Source organism: Nomascus leucogenys, chromosome 12 (genome assembly GCF_006542625.1).
Source record: "Nomascus leucogenys isolate Asia chromosome 12, Asia_NLE_v1, whole genome shotgun sequence".
In the NCBI taxonomy this organism is placed as follows: Eukaryota; Metazoa; Chordata; class Mammalia; order Primates; family Hylobatidae; genus Nomascus; species Nomascus leucogenys.
In genome coordinates, this window is record NC_044392.1 from 3,244,321 (window position 1) to 3,269,339 (window position 25,019).

The 25,019-nt window shown below is 43.4% G+C and overlaps 1 protein-coding gene across 11 annotated transcripts in view; it reads right to left on the reverse strand.

Moving 5' to 3' along the window:
- CSMD2 (CUB and Sushi multiple domains 2) overlaps window positions 1–25,019 on the reverse strand; it is a 675,146-nt gene that overhangs the window by 590,929 nt on the left and 59,198 nt on the right. For all 11 annotated transcript variants that reach the window (XM_030823365.1, XM_030823367.1, XM_030823372.1 and 8 more), the window contains exon 2: window positions 17,097–17,313. In XM_030823365.1, the coding sequence (XP_030679225.1) occupies window positions 17,097–17,313 (217 nt within the window). The remainder of the gene's footprint in view (window positions 1–17,096; window positions 17,314–25,019) is intronic.

The window sequence follows — 25,019 nt, forward strand, 5'->3', positions numbered from 1 at the left end:
ATGTACAAAAGATATAAATCTGAGCAAGGAATGCTTAGTTCTATTGCTACTGAAGGCAGTTCTTATGTGCTGCCTGGATTAGGTGGTGGGTGCATTCTTACATGGTTACTCTCCATTCCACAAACTCTACAAAGGATGGGCCAACGGCTTGTACATAAGAAACCAATATTCTGCCATTCTAGGGAGCCAGGGGCCCCAGGGGCTGCCAGGAAGAGCCTCAGGGATTATCCTGAGTAGTCCATGAGCCAGTAGCACCAGCATCACCTGTGAGCTCCTTGGAAATGCATCTCAGGCTGAATCTGATTGCGCACATTCACAAATTCCCAGCTGATTTGCAAGCATGTGAAAGTTTGAGAAGCACCTTTCCAGAGCAGTTTGTCAACCTTTTAAAATTAGGGACCCCTTATGAAGATTCACATAAAATGACTGCCTCCTTCTTCAATGTGGTTTAAAATTCAAAATAAAATGAAAAAAAAAGAAAACAAGTCAAAGCAAAGGTCATTCTGAAGATGCTTTTCCAAACTGCACATATACCTCCCTTCTGGCTCCCACTTACAATATGTGATGCAAGAATCACTCTCCATGACTCCAAGAAGTCAGGATTGGGGAGGCATGTCCCCAGGTAAAGAATGGCTGACAGAGAGCTACAGCCCCGCTGTGCAGATGGCATGTCTGTAGCCCAGAGAGGGGCTTCCCTAGAAGCCCCAACTTCTGCACTGCTGCTTCCTGAGTCAGGGACCCTCAGTTCTAGATAGACACAAGTGTTAGAAATGACTTGAAGTTTGTTCCCCTGGAATGTACATTTCACAGGCTGAGTGCCACCATCTGATGTCAGCTTTTGACAACAGTCACCATTTCCCCTAAGAGTCTCCTTCCTTCAAGTGAACAGCCTGAAGTCCTTCAAGATCCATCTTGCAACATAAAGTCCTTCCTCATCCTAGTCATTCTCCCATGGTCCCACTTGAGTTTGTCAATGTCCCTCTTTGGGTATGGGTAGCAAGGGATATACTTAAACTTTTCTCTTTTCTTTTACATTTAATCTTACATTAACCAAAACATGCATTCTCATCATAAAAATAACGTAACTATGTTACAAAAAACTTTTCAGTACAAAAGATTAAAAAATTATTCATAATCAAGCCATCCTCTTACCCATATTATTATTAGCATGTTGCTATATTTCCTTCTAGTCTTATTCACCTGTGTATACATGCTTACATGGTAATGTACATAATAAACAGATAATTCTGTAGCCTGTTTTGTTATTTTTTAACTTAAACTTTTTTTATGCTGCAGCAGTCTTGACAATCATTAGCTTCCCACTCCAGTGTGGGAAGCTTGGGCGCAGCAGGATGTGGACCAGCCAGGGGCTTGGGTACACTGCAGCACAGTAGGCATCTGAGTGTCCTGGTCCTAGAATGCTCAGCCCTGTGCCGCCCTCTGGGAAAGATGGGGCTTCTCAACAGTCAGGATGGGCTTGGGGTCTGCAGGACAGACCCAAGATGTTGGTAATGGTTTGGCTGTGTCCCCACCCAAATCTCATCTTGAATTCCCACGTGTTGTGGGAGGAACCCATTGGGAGGTAATTGAATCATGGGGGCGGGTCTTTCCCCTGCTGTTCTCATAATAGTGAATGAGTCTTGTGAGATCTGACAGTTTTTAAAAGGGGAGTTCCCTTGCACAAGCTTGCTCTTTGCCTGCTGCCATCCATGTAAGACGTGACTTGCTCCTCCTTGCCATCTGCCATTATTGTGAGGCCTCCTCATCCATGTGGAACTGTAAGTCCATTAAACCTCTTTCTTTTGTAAATTGCCCAGTCTTGGGTATGTCTTTATCAGCAGCATGAAAAATGGACTAATAAAGATGGTTTGACCAGTTCAGAGGAAAAAGAGAACCGTTTCTCCACCAATGCTTTCACATGGCAGCCTACGTGACATTGTTCATCTTGCACCCCCCAGGGCCTCATAAATGTAGCAACTCTTTGGAGCCCCTTCTTTTACTCTGTACTGGTGTCATCTACTTTTAGGGAGGCCTAAATATACAGGGTATTCAACCATTTATTCATTCATTGGGCAAGAATTTGCTGAGACCCACCATGTACAAAGCAGTATGCTGGGGTCTCTGTCTGCAGTGGTGAACAAGGCAGCTCTGGTCCCATGAGTTCACGGAACTTTCATGGTGGTGACCTCAGCAAAGCAACAGAGCACAGGAAGGGGAAGAGACAGAAATCCAGTAAGAACCCATCACAGGCTAACCGTGGGTGCTTGACTTGCATACATCAGCTCACAGAATCCTCACAACTCTTTCGCATTGCAGATGAGGAAAAAGCAGTTCAAGGGTACTTGTCCAAAGTCAAAGAGGTAGTAAATGGTAAAGGCAGGATTCAACCCCAGGAGTCCCTGACTTTAAAGCTCTTTCTGAATTCCCTAAATTCACGTGGAGATTCTAAGATGCTCTTTCTCTCCTGACCCCACAGTAAGCTCTAGAAATTTTAGAAGGCCATTATGAGATACTCCCAACAATGTGCTTCAATTATTTCATAAAAGAAGGACAAAAATAACAGAATACTGCCTGGTCTCAGAGGTGTGATTAGATTTGGAGAAAGGAGGGGAAAGGGGACCTTTTCTGCAGAAGCACATCCACCAGGAGCATGATTTAGACAAAAGTGTGATTGAGATACCTTATTGTTCATTTGACCAGCCAACAAACATTTGTGCAATTTAAATCTTTTCAGAATGACTCTGACAACCAAGTATCCACGGGTTGACTCAGTCTGCTTCTTATCACCATCAGACGTTGAAAACTCCACCTCCCCCTTCATAATTACTCCAGGCAATCAGCACCAACTGATCAATCAAACAAAGAAAATTGCAGGTTTGAAGCTTTAATTAAATCTATCCGGCACTATCTAATTAAAGAAAATCTTTACTCTTCTACATACTCCAAAATAGAAGAAGCCCACTCCTTCAGGGTTCCACAAATCATCTGCCACTTTGAGGCCTTCACCTAACTTACACTGGAGGAAGAGTGCAGTGGAGAAAAGACAGCCATTCCCTCTTCCTTTCCTTCTTGCCTAAGTGCAGGCAAATTCCAAACATCAAAGGAGACAGGACTATAGAATCGTGTCTCTGGTAGGTTTCCTCTCATCTATCACTGTCCTTTAGGGTAGATGGGTCCTTATTCTGGCTGACTGTTGCCCAGGGCCTTTCTCCTGCCCTCCACAGGCCCCTGTGGCTGGAGGGCACTGGCTCAGAGCAGGGAGAAAATGCTAAGAACTCAGCCACACCTTCTTAGCATAGGGCTTACGAGCCATTCTGAAGCTCAGCTTTCTCCTCTGCAAAATGGGATGAATATGACACTTCAGTTGGATTGTGGGGAGAGGTCAGTAACATAATGCACCTGAGAAGCCACAACCATCAAACTGAACAAGAGAAGTAACACTAGGCACTTACAAGGGTGGAGCTTTGCGGTAGTGGATACAGATCTGCCTCTGTCTGCAAGAACTCTTTGTGTCTGCATTCCCCTACCCTTGCAGACCAAGGCAGGTTTGAAAATATCCACTACTGCAAGGCTTCTTGCAGAACTAGAAAGCTTCTTCACTGTCCAGATTTCTTTATCTCTGGATGGTGAGGAATTCCTCTTATAACTGAAATCCAGCTAAACTATCAGAGCTGAGATCCGTCCCCGTTCCTCTTTGCTTTGTAGGGTTTATGTAAGTTTAAGATTTGCCTTGTCTTTGATATGTAGCTGTGGAACTTTGGAGGAGGGAGAAGTTGCATGCAGCTCTACCAGCTTGCCAGGGTATCACAAAGGCCCCCAGATCCCTCATTAAGAGCCCTTTGGGATAAAATAATCAAATTGGGAAGGTGGAGTCAATTGTTCAGGCTTCCTTCCTTATGAGAGTTGATAAGGCAGCCATTGCTTATGGAGGGACAAAGGTGGCAGTGATGATGGGAGAGACTGAACTGGCACAGTGAAAGACTGCCAGGTGCAGAGGAGCTAGCCACTATAAACTTCCTGAAAACATTTTCTCCTCCAGGCAGGATTGAAGACACTGCATTGCCAGTCTGCAAGATGCTAGGGGCATCACGTGGTCAGAAACTGCTTCCATGAATTCAACAGCCAGGCTAGTATTCTATACTGTCTACAGTGTCTTTACCATGTCATCTAGGCAAACCCAGTCAGCTGCAGCTCCTGGGGCAACTGGTGCAGTAATACGTGAGGTCTAAGTTTACATAAAATTTATTTCTCACTTATGTGAAATTCAATCAATCAGCAGCAGATAGGGGAGGGGGCGGGTTCTGCTCCATGCAGTCATCCAGGCATCTAGGCTTCTCTCATCTCCTGTCCCAGGGAAAGATAGAAAGAGAGCATTGCAGAGGAGGCTTTCTGCCCAGACCTGGAAGGGGCACACATCATTTCCATCGACCTTCCACTAAGTCATATGGCTCCATCTAGATGCAAGGGGGCCTAGGAAAATATTGTCCCTAGCTAGGCAGCTGCTTCCCACTAACACCTACACTGTGGAAAAGGAGCAAGATTGATGGTGGGCAATTAGCCTTCTCTGCCACACTGCTTAACGTGCCATTGGAAAATAAACTGTTCGCCAAAGACAAATGCTGGAATTGCTGAAACAGCCAACAGCAGTACCTACGTAGAGTAGAAAGGATCCCAGAAGCTCAGGGATATTTTATAGTCCTTCTACATGCATCTCCAGCATCATTCAATCACACAATTTCGGAGCTGGAAGAAGCTTTGGAGTTCCTCTAGATTTAAATCCTCATATTGTAAGTCAGGAAAATGCAGCTGGCCCTGAGAAGGAATAGGACTTAGTGAAGATCACAAGCAAACCAGTGGCCAAGCTGGGACAGAACCCAGGTCTCCACGCCTCTGGTCTGGCTCTTGACACCACATCTTGTGACAGAGTAGAAATTGATGTAGTAGCAAAAGGCTGGCCTCGCTGTTTATGGGTACTTGTGGCAGTAGACCCACTTAAGGGTACAATAATTTGGCTTTTTTGTCACTTAAAAGTCGAGAATTGATTCAGTTTTAGATTTACTTTAATTCCAAGAGAATGAGGGACTCAATGCTTGGGAGGTGTTTATTTGGGTACCGTGTCTGCTGAAAAAGAAACAGAGAGAAGACTAGAATGACAAGTCCAAACCTGCCTCCACCCTGCAGACAATATCCCTGGGTCACCAGAGTCCCTTGAAGAGCAAATTCTGTGGCCCCAAAAGTTCAGGGAATAAGAGTTGAGCATAAAGAATGGGGAAACTTCCTATCTCAGCAACAGTGCTGTCAGCAGCCACTTGGAAGATAGGGGCTGAGGAGGGTCTAGAGGTGGCCAACTCTGCTCTAGGGGAATGTTGCATCTTTGACCAATATCTCATGATACTGCAGGCAGGACCAATTGTGAGATGTGACGCAGGCAGCACAGCCTCTTGGACTGAGCCTCCGGCTCCAGGGGGTGTTAAATATTGGCTGCTATTAAACAGCAGACTTGGTGAATGAGCAAGGTGAGGCTTTGCCACAAATATTGATTTTGGCCTTGAACCACAGGGTCCTACTGTGAGTGGAGAGATTGCTCAGGACCCCGACACTGCTGCCCACCTGGCTTTGTGTATCACCTGCTGCCAACCCCTCCCCCACCACGTCTGCCCAGACCCTCCCTTTGGCATTAGGGATGGAGCACATGGCTGCCCCATGGGGTCACTGCAATTGGTTTCCAGAGCCTCATCCCTGGCAGACCCTACTCCTCCCCTTCCATAACCCCCTTCAGCGCTGGTCAGGTTGTGCTGACCTGTGTGAACTTCGGTACCAAGCAGATATCAGGGTCCCAGGTATCCAGCCTCCCACTCCAAAGCCTACCTGGTGAAGGATTGTGAAGGAAGTAGACTGCAGTAACCCCACAAAACAGGCCACCTCCCTGTCCCAAGAAGCCCTGCCCAGCAATGACCAGCGGGTTTTGTCTTCTGCACCCCTCTTCCCCTGCCTCTTTATTAACCATAGCTAACTTTCCTGATTAACTACACAGCTCCTACCAACAGGTTTGCCTCCGGATGGCAAATCTGCCAGCACTTAGGGTGAATCAAACATATCTACTTTTCAGATGTTAGGGGTTTGATAAAATCCATAATGCCTTTGGCCTCAAACCCACTTCCTATTAATTATTAAACCCTTGTGTGTTTCAAGGGTAATTGAATCCATGTTTCTAATTAGTTTACACTTAATTCATCAGAACAATTTTTAAAGGTCTGATGGATGTCCCAATAAGCCTCATGGGCAGTTTAATGAATCTTTATTTAAAAAGAAATTGGACACACACCAAACTGTTAACAGCGGTTACCTCTAGGGAGTGAGGCTGGGACAAGGGCCTGCGAAAGGAGGCAGCTGCATTTTTCTCACTCTACACACTGCTGACCTTCTTAAAGCAGAAAACACCTATTACATTTACTATTTTAGAGAAACTGCTTAAAAAGGAAAAAGGAATGGATTTTTAAAAGGAAATTAAATGAATGAATGCAAATAAATCCAAAGCAACGAAAAGGCATTTTGGCATAGTGGGGGAAAGCCTTGTTTCTGGCTCTAGGAGACCCCTGGCCCACCCCTCTTTAGCCACTGTGTTAGTCCATTCTTGCATTGCTGTAAAGAAATACCTGAGACGGGATAATTTATAAAGAAAAGAGGTTTAATTGGCTCACAGTCCCACTGGCTACACAGGAAGCATGAGGCTGGCATTTGCCCAGCTCCTGGGGAGGCCTCAGGAAACTTACAACCATGGCGTAAGGCAAAGGGGGAACAAGCACATCACATGGCAAAAGCAGGAGCAAGAGAGATGGGGGAGGTGCCCCACACTTAATGACCAGATCTCATGAGAACTCACTCACTAACATCAGGACAGCACCAAGAGGATGGAGACAACCATTCATGAGAAATCCGCCCTATGATCCAATTACTACCCACTAGGCCCCACCTCCAACATTGGAGATTACAGTCCACCATGAGATTCGGGCAGGGATACAGAGCCAAACTCTATCAGCTATTTGGCAGCTTAGAGATCTTACATGCTTGCTTAACTTCTGCAAAGGGAATTAATACTACCCACCTCCGAGGGGGTTGTTGAATTATTAGATAATGTGAACAATGTCTATTTAAAACCTTTCAGTGTGAACCATCTTTTTAGATATGTATCGAGCTCCTCAGCAGGGCATACAGGGTCCCTGGTGGAGCTGGCCCGGGCCGCTGCTCCACCTTCCCACTATACGCCAGCCAAAATGAACCTACCCATTGTCATTCTGCACCTCATCTTTCTCTCACTTTTGCCTAGACCTATGCACATACTATTTCTTGGTTCGAAACACTCCCATCCCTCCTTCCACACTCTCTTAGGGATCTCTTCCTCCAGAAAGCATTGATTCATTCACTCCATAAGTATTTGTTTAGCACCTGCTATATGCCAGGCTCTCTGTTAGGCCCTGGAGAGCTACAGTGAAAAGTAAAAGAGAAAGAGTTCTTGTCATCAAGGAGCTTACAGCCTTGTGGGGTAGATGGGCATAAATGAAGTAGACACACACACACACACACACACGTGTAAAACCACAAAGGGTGAATGCATGGTAATCTGAGCAGGTATCACAGGAGGGTTGACCAGGTTGTGAGGAAAGGGTGTCCCTGGGCAAGGAAGGGACACCTGAGTTACTTGAGGAATGAGTAAGGGACAACTAAGCAAAGGGGCAGATGGAGGGGGTTCATCCCAAGCCTCCAGATGAGCATCCACAAAGATCTCCCCCAAGGCGAGGTCAGGTTCCCCAGTCACAGCACTTACAGCCTGATTATTTAACTGTCTCCCTAAAGATATCGTTAAGTTCCTTGAAGGCAGAAGCTGTCTTGTTAACTGTCGTGTCTCCAATACCTGGCATTCCTGTTAGGCATTCAATAAATGTAGAATAAATTACCATGAGAGCATGAACACGAGTGTCCAGCATGGTGGCTGGAACATAATAGCCATTCAGTGTCCTCATTCCTTTGTTCTCCTTTCCAGTGTCCCCTCTCTGTTTCAGTCCTAAACAAAGACTTTTCCCTCATCCCCGTGGGTCCTCCCAGCCTCCTCCTGCCCACAAGAGCACATTCTCAGAGGCATTCTGGGGAGCAGACCCTTCAAGGACGTCCCTATTGATGTGCAAGGCACACCTTTTAAGGAATCCAACAAACAGGTCCTTTGGGGGCCTCTGCTGTGATACATATTCATAAGAAGACAGTAAATCTGGCAAATTTGTGGATTTTTACAACTTCCAAAACAGGTGTCTAACGCCAGTTGAGTGAAATCTGCAACTACCTCCAAATGACTAAAACTACATTGCACCTTAGGCTGATGACAGAATGTGTATTGCCAGTAATTGAGGGAACGAGTTGTAGTGTTTCCCATAACTTGAGTCCAAATGTCTAAATTAAGAGATGCTTAGCTGTGCTTAACTGGTGCAGTCATCACCAGCACCCTATAAACCCTCCAAAATACGGGATGCAGTTTATTAGCAGCGTCTTCATAGATTATGTTTGCTCGTGTCCCATTAGAAAACTTCATTCCACATTAAACTGCAATGCAATAGGATGTTTGCCAGCATGGAGAGGCCATCTAATTGTGCAAAAGTAGAGACGTGGGGGTTGTTTCAGTAATTCATCCAGGCAGGGCTGACACTGCATTATCCGGAAGGCTCTTTGTTCTTTTCTTGCTAATTTCCAAACTCCTACGGGCTCCCGGCCTTCAGGACCAGCTCCTACTCCCGTTCCCTACCCTGATCCATTATGAGAAGAATCTGATCAGCTTCTATTGTAAATTTAATTTGAAGCAGCCAGACGCTGCCTTCTGGCACCCTGGGATGTGGTTGCTTGTGAATAGCTCCAGATGAAATGTGAGATGCTTTCAAGGAGATGGCTATGAACTCCTGGTAGAGAAAGGGAGTCACTGGGAGATGAATAGCATCTGCATACAGAACAAGCTGTGCCCAGTGTGTCTATTGGCACCTTTTCATCAATGATGCCAGGTGCAGCTGCCAGTACATAGCATCAGTGAGAAGTTCCCATTTTGCTGAGGAGGAAACTGAGGCTTGAATGGGTTGACTCACTTGCCCAAGTTCACAGACATAGAAAGAGGGTTAAAACCCAGGTATGTCTTATGCTAAAGGTGTGAACCTCTCAAAACAATCCACCTCACAGTTTTTCAACCTCAGCTTTACTGGTATTTGGGGCCAGATAATTCTTTACTGTAGACAGCTGTGCTGTGCATTGTGGGACGATGTTTAGCCGAATCCCTGGCCTCAACCTAGTAGATGTCATCAGCACCTCTCCACTTGCAGTTGGGACAACCACAAATTTCTCCAGATGTGGCCAAATGTCCCCTGGGGGACAAAACTGCCTTCAGTTGAGAACCACTGCTCTACCTCATGACTCACAAATTAATTATTTTGTCTTTTTGCTAAATTGTGCTTTCTAATTTTTCCTATAAATGTACGAGTATTCCTTTTGTTTCTATCTCATCATAATTAAAGCAGTTTACATACTGTTTTAATTTAATCTTGATCAACCAACCTATAAGGTAGATCTTGATATACCCCCTTATCAATTAGCATACTGTGGATATAAGTGAAAGTGACTTGCCAATGCTATGCAGCTAGGGAGGAGCTAGAGATCAAACTCATGTCGTCTACTGGCAAGACTGGTGTATATTCCACTGTATGGCTCTGTTACAGCAAAGCAGATAGATAGATAGATAGATAGATAGATAGATAGATAGATAGATAGAAGGCTAGACTCCCATGACTCCTAGCCTTAAGTAGCTTAGAATCTAATAGGAAAGCTCATTTCTCACAACACAATCCAGGAGCAAGTAGCTGGAGAAAGGTGAGCTTAAAGGGGGCTGGGATTGGGGTAGGGAGGTATAACATTTCAGCCTTTTGTTGGAATGCATCCATAAAGAAAGAAGACCAGAGTGTTGGAGAGAAGAGGAGAAAAGAGGGATGCCTTAAAAATGCAGTGAGGCCACTTTGGGAGGCCAAGGTGGGCGAATCACGAGGTCAGGAGATCGAGACCATCCTGGCTAACATGGTGAAACCCCATCTCTATTAAAAAATACAAAAAATTAGCCGGGCGTGGTGGTGGGCGCCTGTAGTCCCAGCTACTTGGAAGGCTGAGGCAGGAGAATGGTGTGAACCCAGGAGGTGGAGCTTGCAGTGAGCTGAGATCGTACCACTGCACTCCAGCCTGGGAGACAGAGCAAAACTCCATCTCAAAAAAATAAATAAAATGCAGTGAGGAGACTCCAAAAGGGAGGAGTTTGGGAGGGAGTGAGGGTTGAAAAACTGCCTATTGTGTACAGTGCTCACTATTTGGGTGATGGGTACAACTAGAAGCCCAAACCCCTCCATCGTGCAATGTATCCATGTAAAGAATCAGCACATGTAATCTCCTAATCTAAAATAAAATAATTTTTTAAAATGTAGTGAAAGCAGTAATTGCAAAATTCTACTCATGAAGTTTTTATTTTTTTTATTTTTCAGAGACTAGGTTTTACTGTGTTGCCCATGCTAGTCTGGAATTCCTGGGTTCAAACAATCCTCTTGCCTCAGCCTCCCGAGTAGTAGCTGGGACTACAGGTGGATGCCACTGTGCCCAGCTCATTAAGTTTTAGACAATAAACATGGAAATCCCCCAGGTGATACAGGCAGAGAAAAATCTGCTGCAGGCCTCTTGGTGGGCTGGCCCCACTGTGTGTGTGGGAAGGGAGAGGAGAGGAGGCTATCATGGGATCAGTAATGCCGTGATACGTACACATTACATACATACACATGATACATACATGCACAATTAATGACTGTTCCTGAGCTCAGTGCCTCCTTCAGTGTCTTTCTACCACACCTGAAATTCCCAGTCTAAAATGTCTGATGAGTTGGCCACAGACGAAGTGTCATCACAGGCACTAGAACTCTCTGGAAAGGTCTGAGTTACTGAGTCCTCAGAACAGAAGGGCAGGAAAGGACGTAAACAATGTTTCCGGACCACGTAAGCATCTATAGCTGGTGGCTCACATACAACAACCCAGTAACGCGGGTAAATGTCACCTCCATTTTATAGACGAGGCTCAGAGAAGCCAAACCTTGCCTGAGGTCATAGCATTAATAAATGCAGAGCCTAGCTAGGTATAAATCTAGGTCTGTCCCCACTGTACCCTTCTGTCTCACAGGAAAACACTGAGAGAGGAGATGACCTACCTGCTCTACCTACCAGACAAGTGAAGAAAAATGTCAGTGCAGCAAATATCCTGGTAGGCCCCAAGAACGCATTTTACTGGAGGCTGAAATTCACTGCAGACTGATCTGGTTTGTTTTCTGTTTCCAAGGCAGATACCGCGGAGTCATCCTCCATTCCTTTCTTTTCCTTACTCCCAGTCCACTGTCCCTATAAATCCACTACTAACTCTGGGGACAACTTTCCTATAGCATCATACACATCCACACCATCTTTACCCTTCATTGCTTTATCCAGGCTACTGCTGTCTCTTTCCGTGCCCCACGGTCGCCAGTCTGACCTCCATCCCAGTGCATTTTCCACATTGCCACCAAATCATGCCGAAATCCTCTGCTTAAAAACTTTTATTAGAAGGGTATCCACAAAAAACCTACAGATAACATCATACTTAATGCTAAAAGACGAAATGTTTTTCCCCTAACATCAGGAATAAGTCAAGGCTAGCCACTCTGACCACTTCTATTCAATATTATACTGGAGGTTCTAGACAGCGCCATCAGGGAAAAAAAGAAATAAGAGGTATCCCGATTGGAAAGGAAGAATTAAAACTTTCATTCACAAATATAAATGAACGGAACTAACAACAAATTCAGCAAGGTCACAAGATACAAGATCAATTTACAAAAATCAACTGTATTTCTATATATTAACAATGTCTAGTCCAAAAACAAACTTTTTTAAAAACCCATTCGCAATAGCATCAAAAAGAACAAAACTTTTATTTAAAAAATTTCCATGTCAAGATGAAAAGGAACGATAACATGTTAAACTCTGCCTTGCCTGACCCCCTAAATTCTCTTGAAAATGATCTAAAGTATATAAAGAGATGGAATATCTACATTAACTTTGGAAACCAAGAAAAAGAGACAGATACCTACACGCTGCAAACACAAAGAAAATTCTACAAGATAGAGTCAGTAAGACCTACCTAAGACAAAAGCTAGCTAGGCAGGATGTTGACAGAAAAATACAGCTTAAAACATGCTCTAAAGAAGCAACTTTAAGCACTAATAGAAAAAAATCACAGAAAAAACACTAGAAGACAGATAAAAGGAAGTAACAGTAAGGAAGCTTAAAAGTAATAGAAAGCATTAAGTATAATAGAAGAGCAAATGTATCAGTTGTTACCAAAAAGTATGAGCGAACTAAACTTTCCTGTTAAAGGACAGTGACTTGTAGCCAGGATTTTTTAAAAATTCAACTACTGTGTATATTGTGCTAAGAACTATTCCTAAAACAGTAATATAGATATATTAAAAATAGAGAAATTGGCAAAGATGGACCCAATCAATGCATATCTGAAAGAAAAAAAGGGTGTAATATTGGTAAAAAGTAGAATATAAAGCAAAAAAAAAACAAAACAGTAGAGAATAGGGGAATAACTACAATTTTTATATTGGAAATATATATATATATAATTCACTCTGAAGATCTAATGTTTGAAAATATGAATGTGCTGAAGAGCACAGAATCACAGTATATAAAAACAGGAATAAAAGGAGAAATTGATATAAACTACAGTAAGAATGTGAGAGCAATATCTTGCCTATCTTGGCAAATATCAATTAGGCAATAGATATGAAATTAGAAAATCTGGATGATATTAATAACATAATTTTTTCACCCTTCATACACAGAATATCTTTCTTCATAGAATACTGACAAAAAATGATCTTACACAGAGGGAAACAAGTCAACAAATTCTCCAAAGTAGAAATCATAATCTAATCATAATGAAATAAAGCTAGATAATAATTTCTAAAGTATAAACAAATATTACTTGAAAATTTAAGGGGAAAACCCTAGAGTCAAAGAAAGAACAAAACTGCAATTAGAAACTCTTTCTAAAATAACAACTAGCCATAAAAATTTATGGAATATGGTCAAAGCTGTACTTAGGGGAAAATGCCTCTTAATGTTTTTATTACCAAACAAGAAATAATAAAACTAATTTAATTTACAAAATTGGCAAAAGAGCAATATTAGCCTAAGGAAAGTGAGAGAAAAGAATGGATAAAGATAAAAGCAGAAATCAATAATTTAGATAAAAGAGAATAAAATGGATCACCCTAGCATTGGAACTTTAAAAAGACCAATAAAATAGGCAAACTTCTGGCAAGACTGAGTGGAAAAAAAGAAAGAAAGAAAGAAATGCACAGGAGCAGATGTGAGAAAGGGATGTGACCCAGACACCACGGAGAAAGAAAGGTTGAGTGGGAAAACTGTGTACAACTTGACACACTCAATAAAATGGGTGAGTTTATTGGTGATTCCCTGGACTAACACACAGACAAAAACTGATTCATGAATAAGAAGAAAATCTGGGTAGACTAAAAACCATGCAAGAGCATTAAAAAAAAAAAAATTCACAAAGACCCAAGGGTTCCCACCAAGCATGCTTGCTGCTGCCTCTCCACACCCCCAGAGTAGCACCATTCCAGTATCAAGGACAGCATCTTCCAATGTTACTTGGACTGTCCTCTAAGGTCATTTCCCCTCCTATCATCCTCGGAGGTGTGAACTCCTCTGGTTCCAGGTCAATAAAAGGCAGTGGTCTCCTTCTAGCCCTTCCCCTTTGCTAAGCCCGTGTGACCTTGTGAAATGAATTAAAATAAGCAGATCATAAAGACGACAGAGATCAGGAGCACAAGCAGGGAAAACCCAAGGAAGGTTCAACCCCAGAGCCTCATCCTCATGGCTGGTTGGCCAGGAACGCTGTGCCATGGCTGGGGACACATCTGATTCTTCTGCAGCCTAAGGACAAGAGGAAGCCTCCCCTGCTAGAACCACTTCTCCAGGTCATGGAAACTCCCAACCTTCCATGCTAGAACACACGCCAGACCAATCTCTGCTGAGTCTTCCATACTTCCTCTCAGAGTTAGAAAACCCAAGTGTCAGAAAACAAAGACTCGGCCACACATGTGGGGACCCTGCCTTAAGAGCAGGACAAGCTTCAATAACTCCAACAGGCAGAAGTGGAGAATTTGCCTCTAGCTGTCCACACCTCAATTAGTGCCCCATTGTTCTGATCTGACTTTCTATCTTTCAAACTTGCATTCAACATTCATCAAAAGTTTACACAGGTGCCCCATAGATGGTGTCACATAAGCTCAAAATCTGATGGAGAAGACCGTCTCCCTTGTGACCACATCCAGTCTTATGTTTTAGGCACCAACCAGTCCTAGTCTCCCAATTTTGTATCTCTAGCCCTGACGGCTTTGAACTCAAAAACCACATATTCAAGTGCACGTTAAATGCCTTCTCCACCTGGATATCCAATAGACATCTAAAATTTTATATGGCCAAACTGAATCTTAACTTCCAGCTCCTCCTGTAGCTGTCCCCATCTCAGGAAACAGCTACTTCTTTCTAATCATTAAGGCCAAGGAGACTGGAATCATCTTCATCTCCTTTCTCCCATAGCCCACACCCAATGCAACAACAAATCCTGTCCACTCTGTGTTTGGAATACGGCACAGAGCTGACCATTTCTCATCGTGTCCCCACTTCCAGGAGACCCAAGCCTCCTTCTTCTCTGCCCTGAACAGCAGCCTCCAGCCTCACCCCTTTCACTCCATTTTCCCTACAATGGCAAAGGCCTGTCACAGCAGGTCCCTTTTCTGCTCAGAACCCTCCAAGGGTTTCCTGTGCCTCAGGATCAAGGCCAAAGTCCCTGCACGGCCTATGAAGCCCTGCAGGATCTACCACCTTCTGCCACCTCCCAGCCTCACTTTTTCCCCTCCAGAACTCCTACCCACTGGCTCTGCTCTAGCCTCTAACCACTGGCCCCTGCAATACCCTCCTTTGCTTGGAGAGGAATTCAAACTAGCAGAGCATAAAGACAACACCTGGGATGATCTAGAATGAGGATTCTAAAACTGCAGGTCTTCCTAGTCAACATGGCTGGCTTGGCCTGAGTGGGCTGTGCCACAGCAAGACCATCCTCCAAAGGGTGGCCCTGTACCCTTTACATTTCCTGTGCCCTTAGCCTAGAAGCTTTCCTTAGGTACCTACACGGGATACCACACTATACATGATATTCCATGATTCAGCTCTCTGCTCATAGTTCTCCTTCCCCTCAGAAAGACCATCCCTGACCACCCTATAAAAACCAGCAATCATAGCCATAAAAAAGGATGAGTTAATGTCCTTTGCAGGGACATGGATGAAGCTGGAAACTATCATTCTCAGCAAACTAACACAGGAACAGAAAACCAAACACTGCATGTTCTCACTCATAAGTGGGAGTTGAACAATGAGAACACATGGACACAGGGAGGGGAACATCACACACCGGGGCCTGTCGGGGGGTTGGGGGCTGGGGGAGGGATATTAGGAGAAATACCTAATGTAGATGACTGGTTGATGAGTGCAGAAAACCACCACGGCACATGTATACCTATGTAACAAACCTGCATGTTCTGCACAAGTATCCCAGAACTTAAATAATAATAATAATAATAATAATAATAATAATAATAAAGCCAGCACTCCTGCCATCACTTTCTCACCCTGCGTGCTTTGTCTTCATAGGACCGGACATGATAGATATTTCCATGCCTGCCTCCCCATTAGCATGTAACCTCCATGAAGGCAGTGGCTTTGTTTTTCTCACTGCTATTCCCCAGCATCCAGTCCAGTGTCAAGACATAACAGGTACCCATGAAATATTTGTGGAATGAATGAGTGAAGAGGACTCTAGCCCTTTACCAATGTTTCACAGAACCCTGCTGAACCTCAAGGGAAGATGATTAGCCCAGTCTTTTCTGGGAGAAACTGCAGGAGGGGTGCAGGGGGCCCCAGATGCCCCCCACCTCTGCTGCAGGCTTCCCAGACTCACTTCTGCCCTGAGGGGAAAGAGAAGAGGGCTGAAGACTGCACATAAATGTGTGTGTGACCCCGCTGCAGGAGCTGGGAAGCCAAGGGCTGAGATAATCCTAAACAAAGCTTTGAGGTTAAGCATTTGGCTGGGAACCACTCATTAGTGCATCATGTCATTAGAAGCAATTAGCACCTCCGGCTCCCCAGGGCTTGGCTGGTAAGCCATTAACCCTTTGGCTTCCTGAAAAGCCGGGAAGCCACCCTGACCTGACCTGGACAAGGCTTGTGACAGACCCTGGCTGGCCTCCGGGTCACCTACAGAGTTATGACCCTGGGATCTTCACCTCTGCCCCAGAAAAGTCTGCCCTTTCTGCAGAGGTTGGAAGCCTTCCTCCCATCTCCCTCCTGTAAGCTCTACCCCTTGGGAGTCAGCTCAGGGGTACAGGAAGCCACCTTACTCTCCATGGGAATCTCTTCCATCACAGGGATGAGGGTTAAGAGGGTGAGAACTCCCCCAAATTCCAGAGTCTACACCCACAACCAAGGCCTTGGAAATGCAAAGCAAAGTCCAGAAAAGTATTGATGGTTTCAAATACTGTGATGCAAGACGTATTCACTGCATCACTATCAGCCTTCAACACCCATATCTGTTGGTTCCAACTTATATTTCTGTGTGTACAAATAATACACCCTGTGCATGAAAAATCAGTTTCAATAGAAAGAGCTGAATTTGTCTAGAACCCTCTTGTGTTTTCTCTCTAGTCTTCCCAAATGTGCTACTCATCAATCCTCCCAACTGGAAACCTCTAAGCAAGAGACATGAATTGGAAAACCAGAGGGGTTGAGGGAGGGCATCATGAAAACAGTGGTCTTTGCTGATGACCATAAACTTTTCACTCGAGAAAGATCTTCCTCCTAGTGATTTTGGCTCAGAGCCCAGCTGTTTGCTACAGGGAAGGTGGGCAGCATGGTACCTCGTACGCAGATTCTCTGGCTGGGGTGGACCATCAAACACCGACAGGACATCAAAGTCCTCTTCCAGGGCAAAGGACTGGAACACAAGCTGGATCCTGTGCTGCTCTTCCGCGGTGATGGTCCATGTGCAGTTGGCGTAATTAGGGTAGCCATATGGGAACCCTGGGCTCTCAACTGTCCCATTGGGACCGTGCAGTTGGAACGTGCAGTTCTGGCCTGGGAAAGAGAAACAGAGCAGTTCAGAATAGCCAGAATAACTCCTAGAAGCTTCTAGAGAGTCAGGAGCAATGTGTTAGCAAATCATGAGGCCACTTTTCCAAGTGCTTCCCACAAGCCAGCCCAGTGCTTGGCACTGAGGGAGGTACAAAGGGTGACTAACATTGACTGTCGGCTTGCTGTGTGCTGTGTGCTGTGTACTGACCAGGTGATACATTATGCATCATTTAATCAAGGCTTACAACAACTCTATGCAGTAGAAAATTAAGGCTTTGAGAATCTGAACTACAAAGCCACCAACACCAGGCTGAACTCAGACTTCCCTTCTACAACATGGAATGTCAGAACGACAATTTCAAACCTTCTCCATTGTCTGCAACCTCCTGGCTCTCAGCTAACTCCTCTCCCTCACTCTCCATAGAAAATAAAAGCCATTCCTAAAGATTCCCTTGTCTTCCCAATTCCAAACCCTTCTAGCCTATCCCATGCTGTCTTCATTCCTGCTACAGAGGAGCCACCTCTTCCTCCATCTAAATGGACTCTTGCCAAGAGTCTCGACTCTTTCCTACTCTTCAAGAGCAGTATACGATCCTGTTTCTCTCTAATGTATGTTCAGTCATTTCCTCTCCACTAGTACCTTCTCATTTTAAATGTGCTCAAGACTCCATCGTTAAGAAAACAATTCCCTACCCCACTCCTCGTCTCCTTCCAGCCTTGTCTCTCTCTCTTCTTCTTCACAGCTAAATTTATAGAAAACACAATCTGTCTATACTTTCTGTCTCCATTTCCTTACTTCCCACTCACTCTCCAACCCTGTCAATTCTGCCTTCTGGTCCCATTGATCCACCCAAACAGATCTACTACCCATGGGCTCAGTGGCTATTTTTCCGTTTTCTTGTTAATTTACTGCTCAGTGCCTCTGACTGCTGTTGCTCACCCTCCTTTCAGAAACACTCCTCCGGGCCAGAGCATCTCAGACCTCACTCTGCACATGCATCACCTGGGGATCTGTCTCAAATGGAGATTCAGATCAACACCGGGGTGGGGCTGGAGAGACTGCCTTTCCACCTTGCTCCCTGGTGATGTGATAATGCCCTGTATGGGACCACACTTTGAGCAGCAATGCCCTGAGCTTCCTCCCACAATACCATACTCCTTTCCTGCTCCTGCTCTTTCTCTGCCTCCTTTCAGTCTCCGTGCCAAGGCCTCTTCTCCTCTCTCCAATTTGGGGGACTTCCCACTTGTGCATTGGTTACTCACAACATCGTGATCCAGGCCAGCCATCCCTCTGTGCGCCAGGCCCGTCACCCCTTTGGGATGCTCTCGATGTCCCCCCACCCACTCTCTCCTCTTCTGTTGCCTACCCCCCAACTCAGTGAATGGAATCATGCCTCTATCTCTTTATCTAAGTAAGGCTCACCTAGAAGCTTCCTCTTCTTCACAACCCCATGGCTAATCTACCACTCTATCTCTATCTCCGTCTGTCCCCACCCCAAGCCAAGCTCATTCCTAAACTGCCATATTAACTCCTAACTGGTCAGCCACATTTGCTCTGGTCCTTGCCAATCTGTTCTTTACACTGCAGGCAGAAGGTGGTGAGGTCATCCCAACCTCCCATCTGCCCCAAACATTCAGTGGCTCCTCCTTGCTCTTCAATAAGGAAAATTAAAGTATACAAGGGTCTCTACATGGCCTGGCCCTTAGTGACCTCCCAGCTTCATATCCACCAGCTTTCCAGCCAAATTCTGCCTGTTTCTGTCCTTTGTATCTGCCACACTCTTGTACTGCAGAGCCACAGGACCTTTGCATGTGCGCTTCTCTCTGCCTGTAACACTCTTAGCATACCCATCTTTCAGATCTCAGCCTGGTGTCCTTCCTTGGTCAGGTCAAGCCCACTACTATATTCTGTCATGACACCGTAACTTCTCCTTGGTAGTACTTGTTATAAAAGTACATCTCCATGCTTGCATGTGACTGTTTCACAAGTATCTGTCTTCTCACCAGGCTGAATGCTTCATGAGAGCAGACACCACAGTGAGTTTGCCCATCTTTGAATCCATGTCCCATGCTCAGTATCAGGTACGTGGTAAATTCTCAATAATTTAATATATTGTTTGTATTTGCTTAGTGTTTGGCTAGACACTGTCCTAAAAACTTTACCTATACTGATTGGTCTAATCCTCACAACAGCCCTATAAGGTAGATACTATTACTATCATCTCCATTTTACAGACGGAGAACTAAGGCAGAAAGAAATTAAGGAATGGGGCCCAAGTCACTGTTACACAAAGGTGGGATTCAAACATAAGCATTCCACTTCGAATCCATTTTCTTCACCACGATGCTGATAAATTGACTCGACACTAATTTTTTTAAAGCCCATTTTAGGGATTAACTGACAAAGGACAGTTAATCTCTAAAGGACTTTAATATTAAGAAATCTCTTAACACGAAGTATCCCATTAAATGAGAAAAAAATGTGAAGGTCTTCTGAATAAATCCTAAACAGGCATTTCATAAAATTAGGCATGTAACCCTGATTAAAATAAGCATTCAAAACTAGGAAAAAGGATATTTCCTTACTATGATAAAGCTTCAATTTTAGAACAATACTCTACATTGTACTTATGGTGAAACACCTGATTAAAGATTGGGAACAAGACAGAGATGCCACCGTCACCTCTGGGATTTCACGGCTTATTGGAAGAGTTAACCCATGTGACACAAGAAAAAGAAATGAGAAAAGAGGAAGCAAAATTATGGTTTGTAGATGATATGTTAATACACCTAGAAAACCCAGGAGAATTCATTATAAAGCTATTAGAGATAATATGAAATTTTAATAAACTAGCCAAATGCAAAATAATACACAAAAATCAGTAACATTCCTATATGTCAATGACAGATAAAAATATAAAGAAAAAAGATCTTGTTTATGGTAACTACAAAATGCATATAGTACATATAAACTTAACAAGAAATGTGCAGGCACCATATGAAAATGACTTTTACAGAGGGATAAAAAATTGGAATAATTGGAGAGACATAGCATAATCTTGAGTGGATACAGAAAGGTTAATTTATGATATTAACCTCTTGAAAAGTTATAGAAAAGTTAATTTATAAGTTTAATGCAATTCGGATGAAAAGCCCAATGACCTGTTTTAAGTTTGGAAAAATGATACCTAAGCTTAACTGGAAAAATAGATTGTCACAATGCATTTTTTAGAGAAGATAGTAAATTTAACAGTCTCATTCCACAAGATACTAAACAGCATCATAAATGACACTTATGAAAATAGTGTGGGGGTGGTCCAGGAGTAAACAGGTAGGACACGAAATGGTATTGCATGAATATCTTTAATGTATATAAAAATGGAAATATGTATCAGGCAATATTAAAAAAAAACATTGAGAAGAGAATAAACTGTTTGGGAAAAGAATTATCTCCTCGATTCACACCATATACAAAAATAACTTCCAGATGGAGCAAAGAGTTACATGTTAAAAAAATAAAGTCATAAAAGAATTAGAAGAAAACCTAGGTAATTATCTGACTGTGATTTTTTAGCATAATAGCTGTGGAGGATACCACAAGATTGACATTAAAAGTATGCATATGTCAACAACAGAAACAATATCAGAAAGCATACAAAAATGTTCGGAGAAAAGTAATATGGTGAATATAGAAAGAACTACTACTAATACTTAGGGGGAAAAGTACTATTAGTAATAATTGGACAGGATCTGAACAAATTAGTTCACAAAAGACGACACAAATGGCCCAGAAGCCAGAAAAATATCCAACCACAGTGATAATGAAATAAAGCCTCTAATTCCACAACTTTCAGAGAAGCCCTGAGTACACTTCCTTGAACTTCCCCTCACTGGTACAGGTACCAGATTTACTTCGCTCCTGTCCCTAAAACCTGCCTGGTAATGTCACTGCATCATGCCATTAATTCCTTCCTTCATTCATTCATTTCTCTAGGATAGACCCCGTGATAAGCCATGGGGACCTGGATCATAGACTAGAAGCAAGTAAATCAAAGTATGTCATTGGACAATATCATGCTAGAGGGGTACACAGAGTGGTTCTGAAGTACAGATGCCACAGGGGCCATATCTTAAGGGCCTCCCCCATTCGTGTTGTGGACAACCAATGAAATATCAACATTCACCACCATCGCCAGCATCCCAGACCTCTGCCTTGGCTCAGACCTGCCAAGGACTGGAGATTCTGATTAAGAATCTGGGCATGAATGGCATCTTCTGCTATAGAGAGAGAAGTGAAGGAGTTCAGAACAGAGCCTCTGGGAACATCTCCCATGTAAGGGGACCAAAAAGGTGACAGAGCGGGGAACAGGTAGAATAGTAGGAGAGGATCCAGAGGGCAGTTCCATGCAGGAGAGGGTGACTCAATGTGGTGAACAGCACAGAAAGACTAAGATGAGGGTCTTGAATGAGGTCACTCTGTCTGGTGTCTAAATAGTCCCTCTAGAAGCAATGCGGAGAGCTGGAGCCTTGACCTGGTCCCTGCTGCATCCCTAGTGCCTAGAATTCAATAAGTATTTGCTTAATGGATAGATCAATTTCAGCAAAGGCAGGTGGGAGGATGGCAAGGTGGAAAGAGGGCAGATTGTAATAGGCAAGATTGGCTGATGAGAAGGTGGAAGGCCATTGTATTCTAAACAATAACTTCTACATTGTAGAAACTTTGAAAAATACAGGCAAGATTTAAAAAGAGAAAACTGATTATAATCTCTTCCTTCCAGAGGCAACTGCTGTTAATATTTTCATTTTTTTGAGATTTTTTTCCATGCATATTTCACATTGTTGAGATAACACCATATGTATAATTTTGTGTGCTACTTTTTCAGTAAGTTATTCTTCAATCTTCAATTTAAAAAGGCAATGTGGACTTGTAATATGCAATGCAAGTATAAAAAACATATATGCAGTCTCCCTCCTCCCCACCCAATCCAAAATTACCGAAGTTAACAGCCAGGTATGTGTCCCTCCCTCAACTTCTTCTCTCTCATGCAAACCATATAGATACATTCTGGGAGAATTTTGAGTATTTCATTTAAAAAATAAAACTGTAGTTTAGCTCATTTTTCTGCAACTTGCTTTCTCACTTAACAATACACTGGGGACACCTTCCAGGTCAGTAGATACAGATCTAACTTATTTTTTATATGAATGTGTAATATTCCAAGCCATGGATGTATCTCAATTTATTCAACCACTCCCCTGTTGATGGCCATTCAGGCCATTTCTCGGTTTTCTTTTGTAAAAATTCAGTAAACATTATAAAATGAGTGTTCCCTAAGATACTGAATCTGTTCATAAACAGTATTTTAAATGGATGCATGTTTCAATGTATGGTTATATTAGAATTTAGTTAGCCATTCTCCTATTGTCAAACATTTAAATTGCTTCTGGATTTTTTGTTCCATCGTAAGTAAGACCTGGACCCTTAGTTAGATCTGGTGATAGGATGCTGGTCAATGCAGTGGAAAATGCCTTTCCATGGCCAGAGTCCCAGAATAAATGTTCCCCTATGCAGTAACTGCCTCCAGCTTTGGTTTCAGGTAGGGTCGTGTAAGGTACTGTCCACATTATGCTGGCTGACCTGTCAAGGATGGCTAGAAAGGGTCAGAAGCCTGACTCATTTGGAAACCTCCCTGAAACCAATGTATGTTAATAAGTTGAAGAAGTTATAACCCAGAGCAGCCACTCCAGATTGAAATGTGAATGGAATGGGAGCTCATGCCAAAATGGCTTTGTCCTTTCATGCCCATGAAACGTTGAATTTCTTTCAAGAAAAAGGCTACCCGTTCTTCACTTCTAGTGACTGATGTTCTGCCCTGTAGATGGGAATGCTGCTACTGACCTTCATTTTGATGGTACCTTGCATTTCTCTCTAGCCAGGATGGTCTGCCTTCTTTCTCCCATGCTTTGAGGCTCTGGTCAATGCAGCTACCCCCCATCAGGCTCCAGAACAATCCCAGAGAACTAGACTCCTCAAGTCATTGCTCATTCATTTGTTTTGGATGATTTTCCCAGGACAGACTTCCAAATAGCAGATGACTGGGTCAAATGGTATGAACATTTCTGAGGCTTTGGCTCTGGGTTAGCAATATCCTTTCTAGGAAATGTGCACCCATTAAACTCTCAATAATTATGTCTAGGAATGCCTATCTCACAGCACCTTTGCCAACCTTGTATATTGTCTTATTTGGAAATTTTTTGCCTGCTTAATAGGTGCAAAAAATGTGATCTCATTTTAGTTAGTGATGTTTTATGACTCAGATTCAACATATTTTTCACTTTTTCTAATAATTTTAATTCCCTCTTTTTGGAACTAGCTGATCAAATCCTCAGCTCATTTTTCATTGTGGTATTTTTTTTCCCTGATTTTTTACCTATTTATCTATTTTATATATGTGTAATATATTAATCCTTTATGCATCGCATGTGCTACATACGTGTTTTGTAGTTGTTTGGCCTTTTAATTTTATCATGTTTGACATACTGAAGTTTCTAAATGTTATATACTTAAATCTTCTATTAGGTCTTACTACTTTACTTGTCAATTTGTACTAACTCTTTATAGAGTCAGAATTTCAGTCTTTTGTCATATTTGTTGTAAATATTGTTTTCTACCTGGTTGTGTGCTTTTTGTTTTGTTTAGATTTCCCATGCAGATTAAAATGTTCACTTTTTTTTTTTTTTTTTTTTTGAGACAGTCCTGCTCTGTCACCCAGACTGGAGGCAGTGGCCAGATCTCGGCTCCGCCCGCTCCCATGCCTCTCCCCTCGCCTCCTGATAGCTGACTCACCCCCCACGACCGGCTATTTTTTTTTTTAGAGACGTTCACCGTTAGCCAGATGGTCGATCCTGACTCATGATCCCGGCTCCCAAAGTGCTAGGATCACAGGTGTGAGCCACCGCACCTGGCCAAAATGTTCACTTTTTATAGGCAGTCACATTTATCTCTTTTTTCTTGGTAATATTTTTGCCTTGTTCACATTGAGAAAGACTTCTCTCAACTAAAGATTGGTTGGCTTCTCATCTCACTCAACATAAAAGCCAAAGTCCTCACCATAGTCCTCAAAGCTTTAAATGAATTGGTACCCAGATGCCCGTCCACCTCCTCTCCTATCTCTTGTCCCCTCATCCCTGTGATCCAACCATATCCCTGTGATCCAGCCATATCCCTGTAATCCGGCCACACTGGACCTTTGCATTTGCCAAGGTTTCAGCCCAGAAAATGTTTCCCCAGTAGCCATGGGACCCTTACTTATTTCTGGTGTCTACTCAAATATCACCTCCTTGGAGACCACTCTAAGTACAATTCAGACCTGCCTCTCAAGCCAGGTGTTCCAGGTGCCTGCTTTATTTCTGTCCACAGCACTTAGCACCTCTGCCATATATTTTCCTCATTTATTTTCTGATGCACCCTCCCCAATAAAATGCAATATCCATGAGAGTGGGGAGCCATTTTGTTCTCTGCCCTATCTCCAGCTCCCAGACCTGAACCTGGCACATAATAGATGCTCACAGAATAGTTGTTGGTTGAATGAATGAATAAATGAATATTAATTGCCCACCTAGCATTCTGTGCTTGGATTGTTCCTTCACTCGGCTAACTCCAGGCATTTTCAAACTCATTACCTTCTCCAGAAAGCCTTCTGGGAACC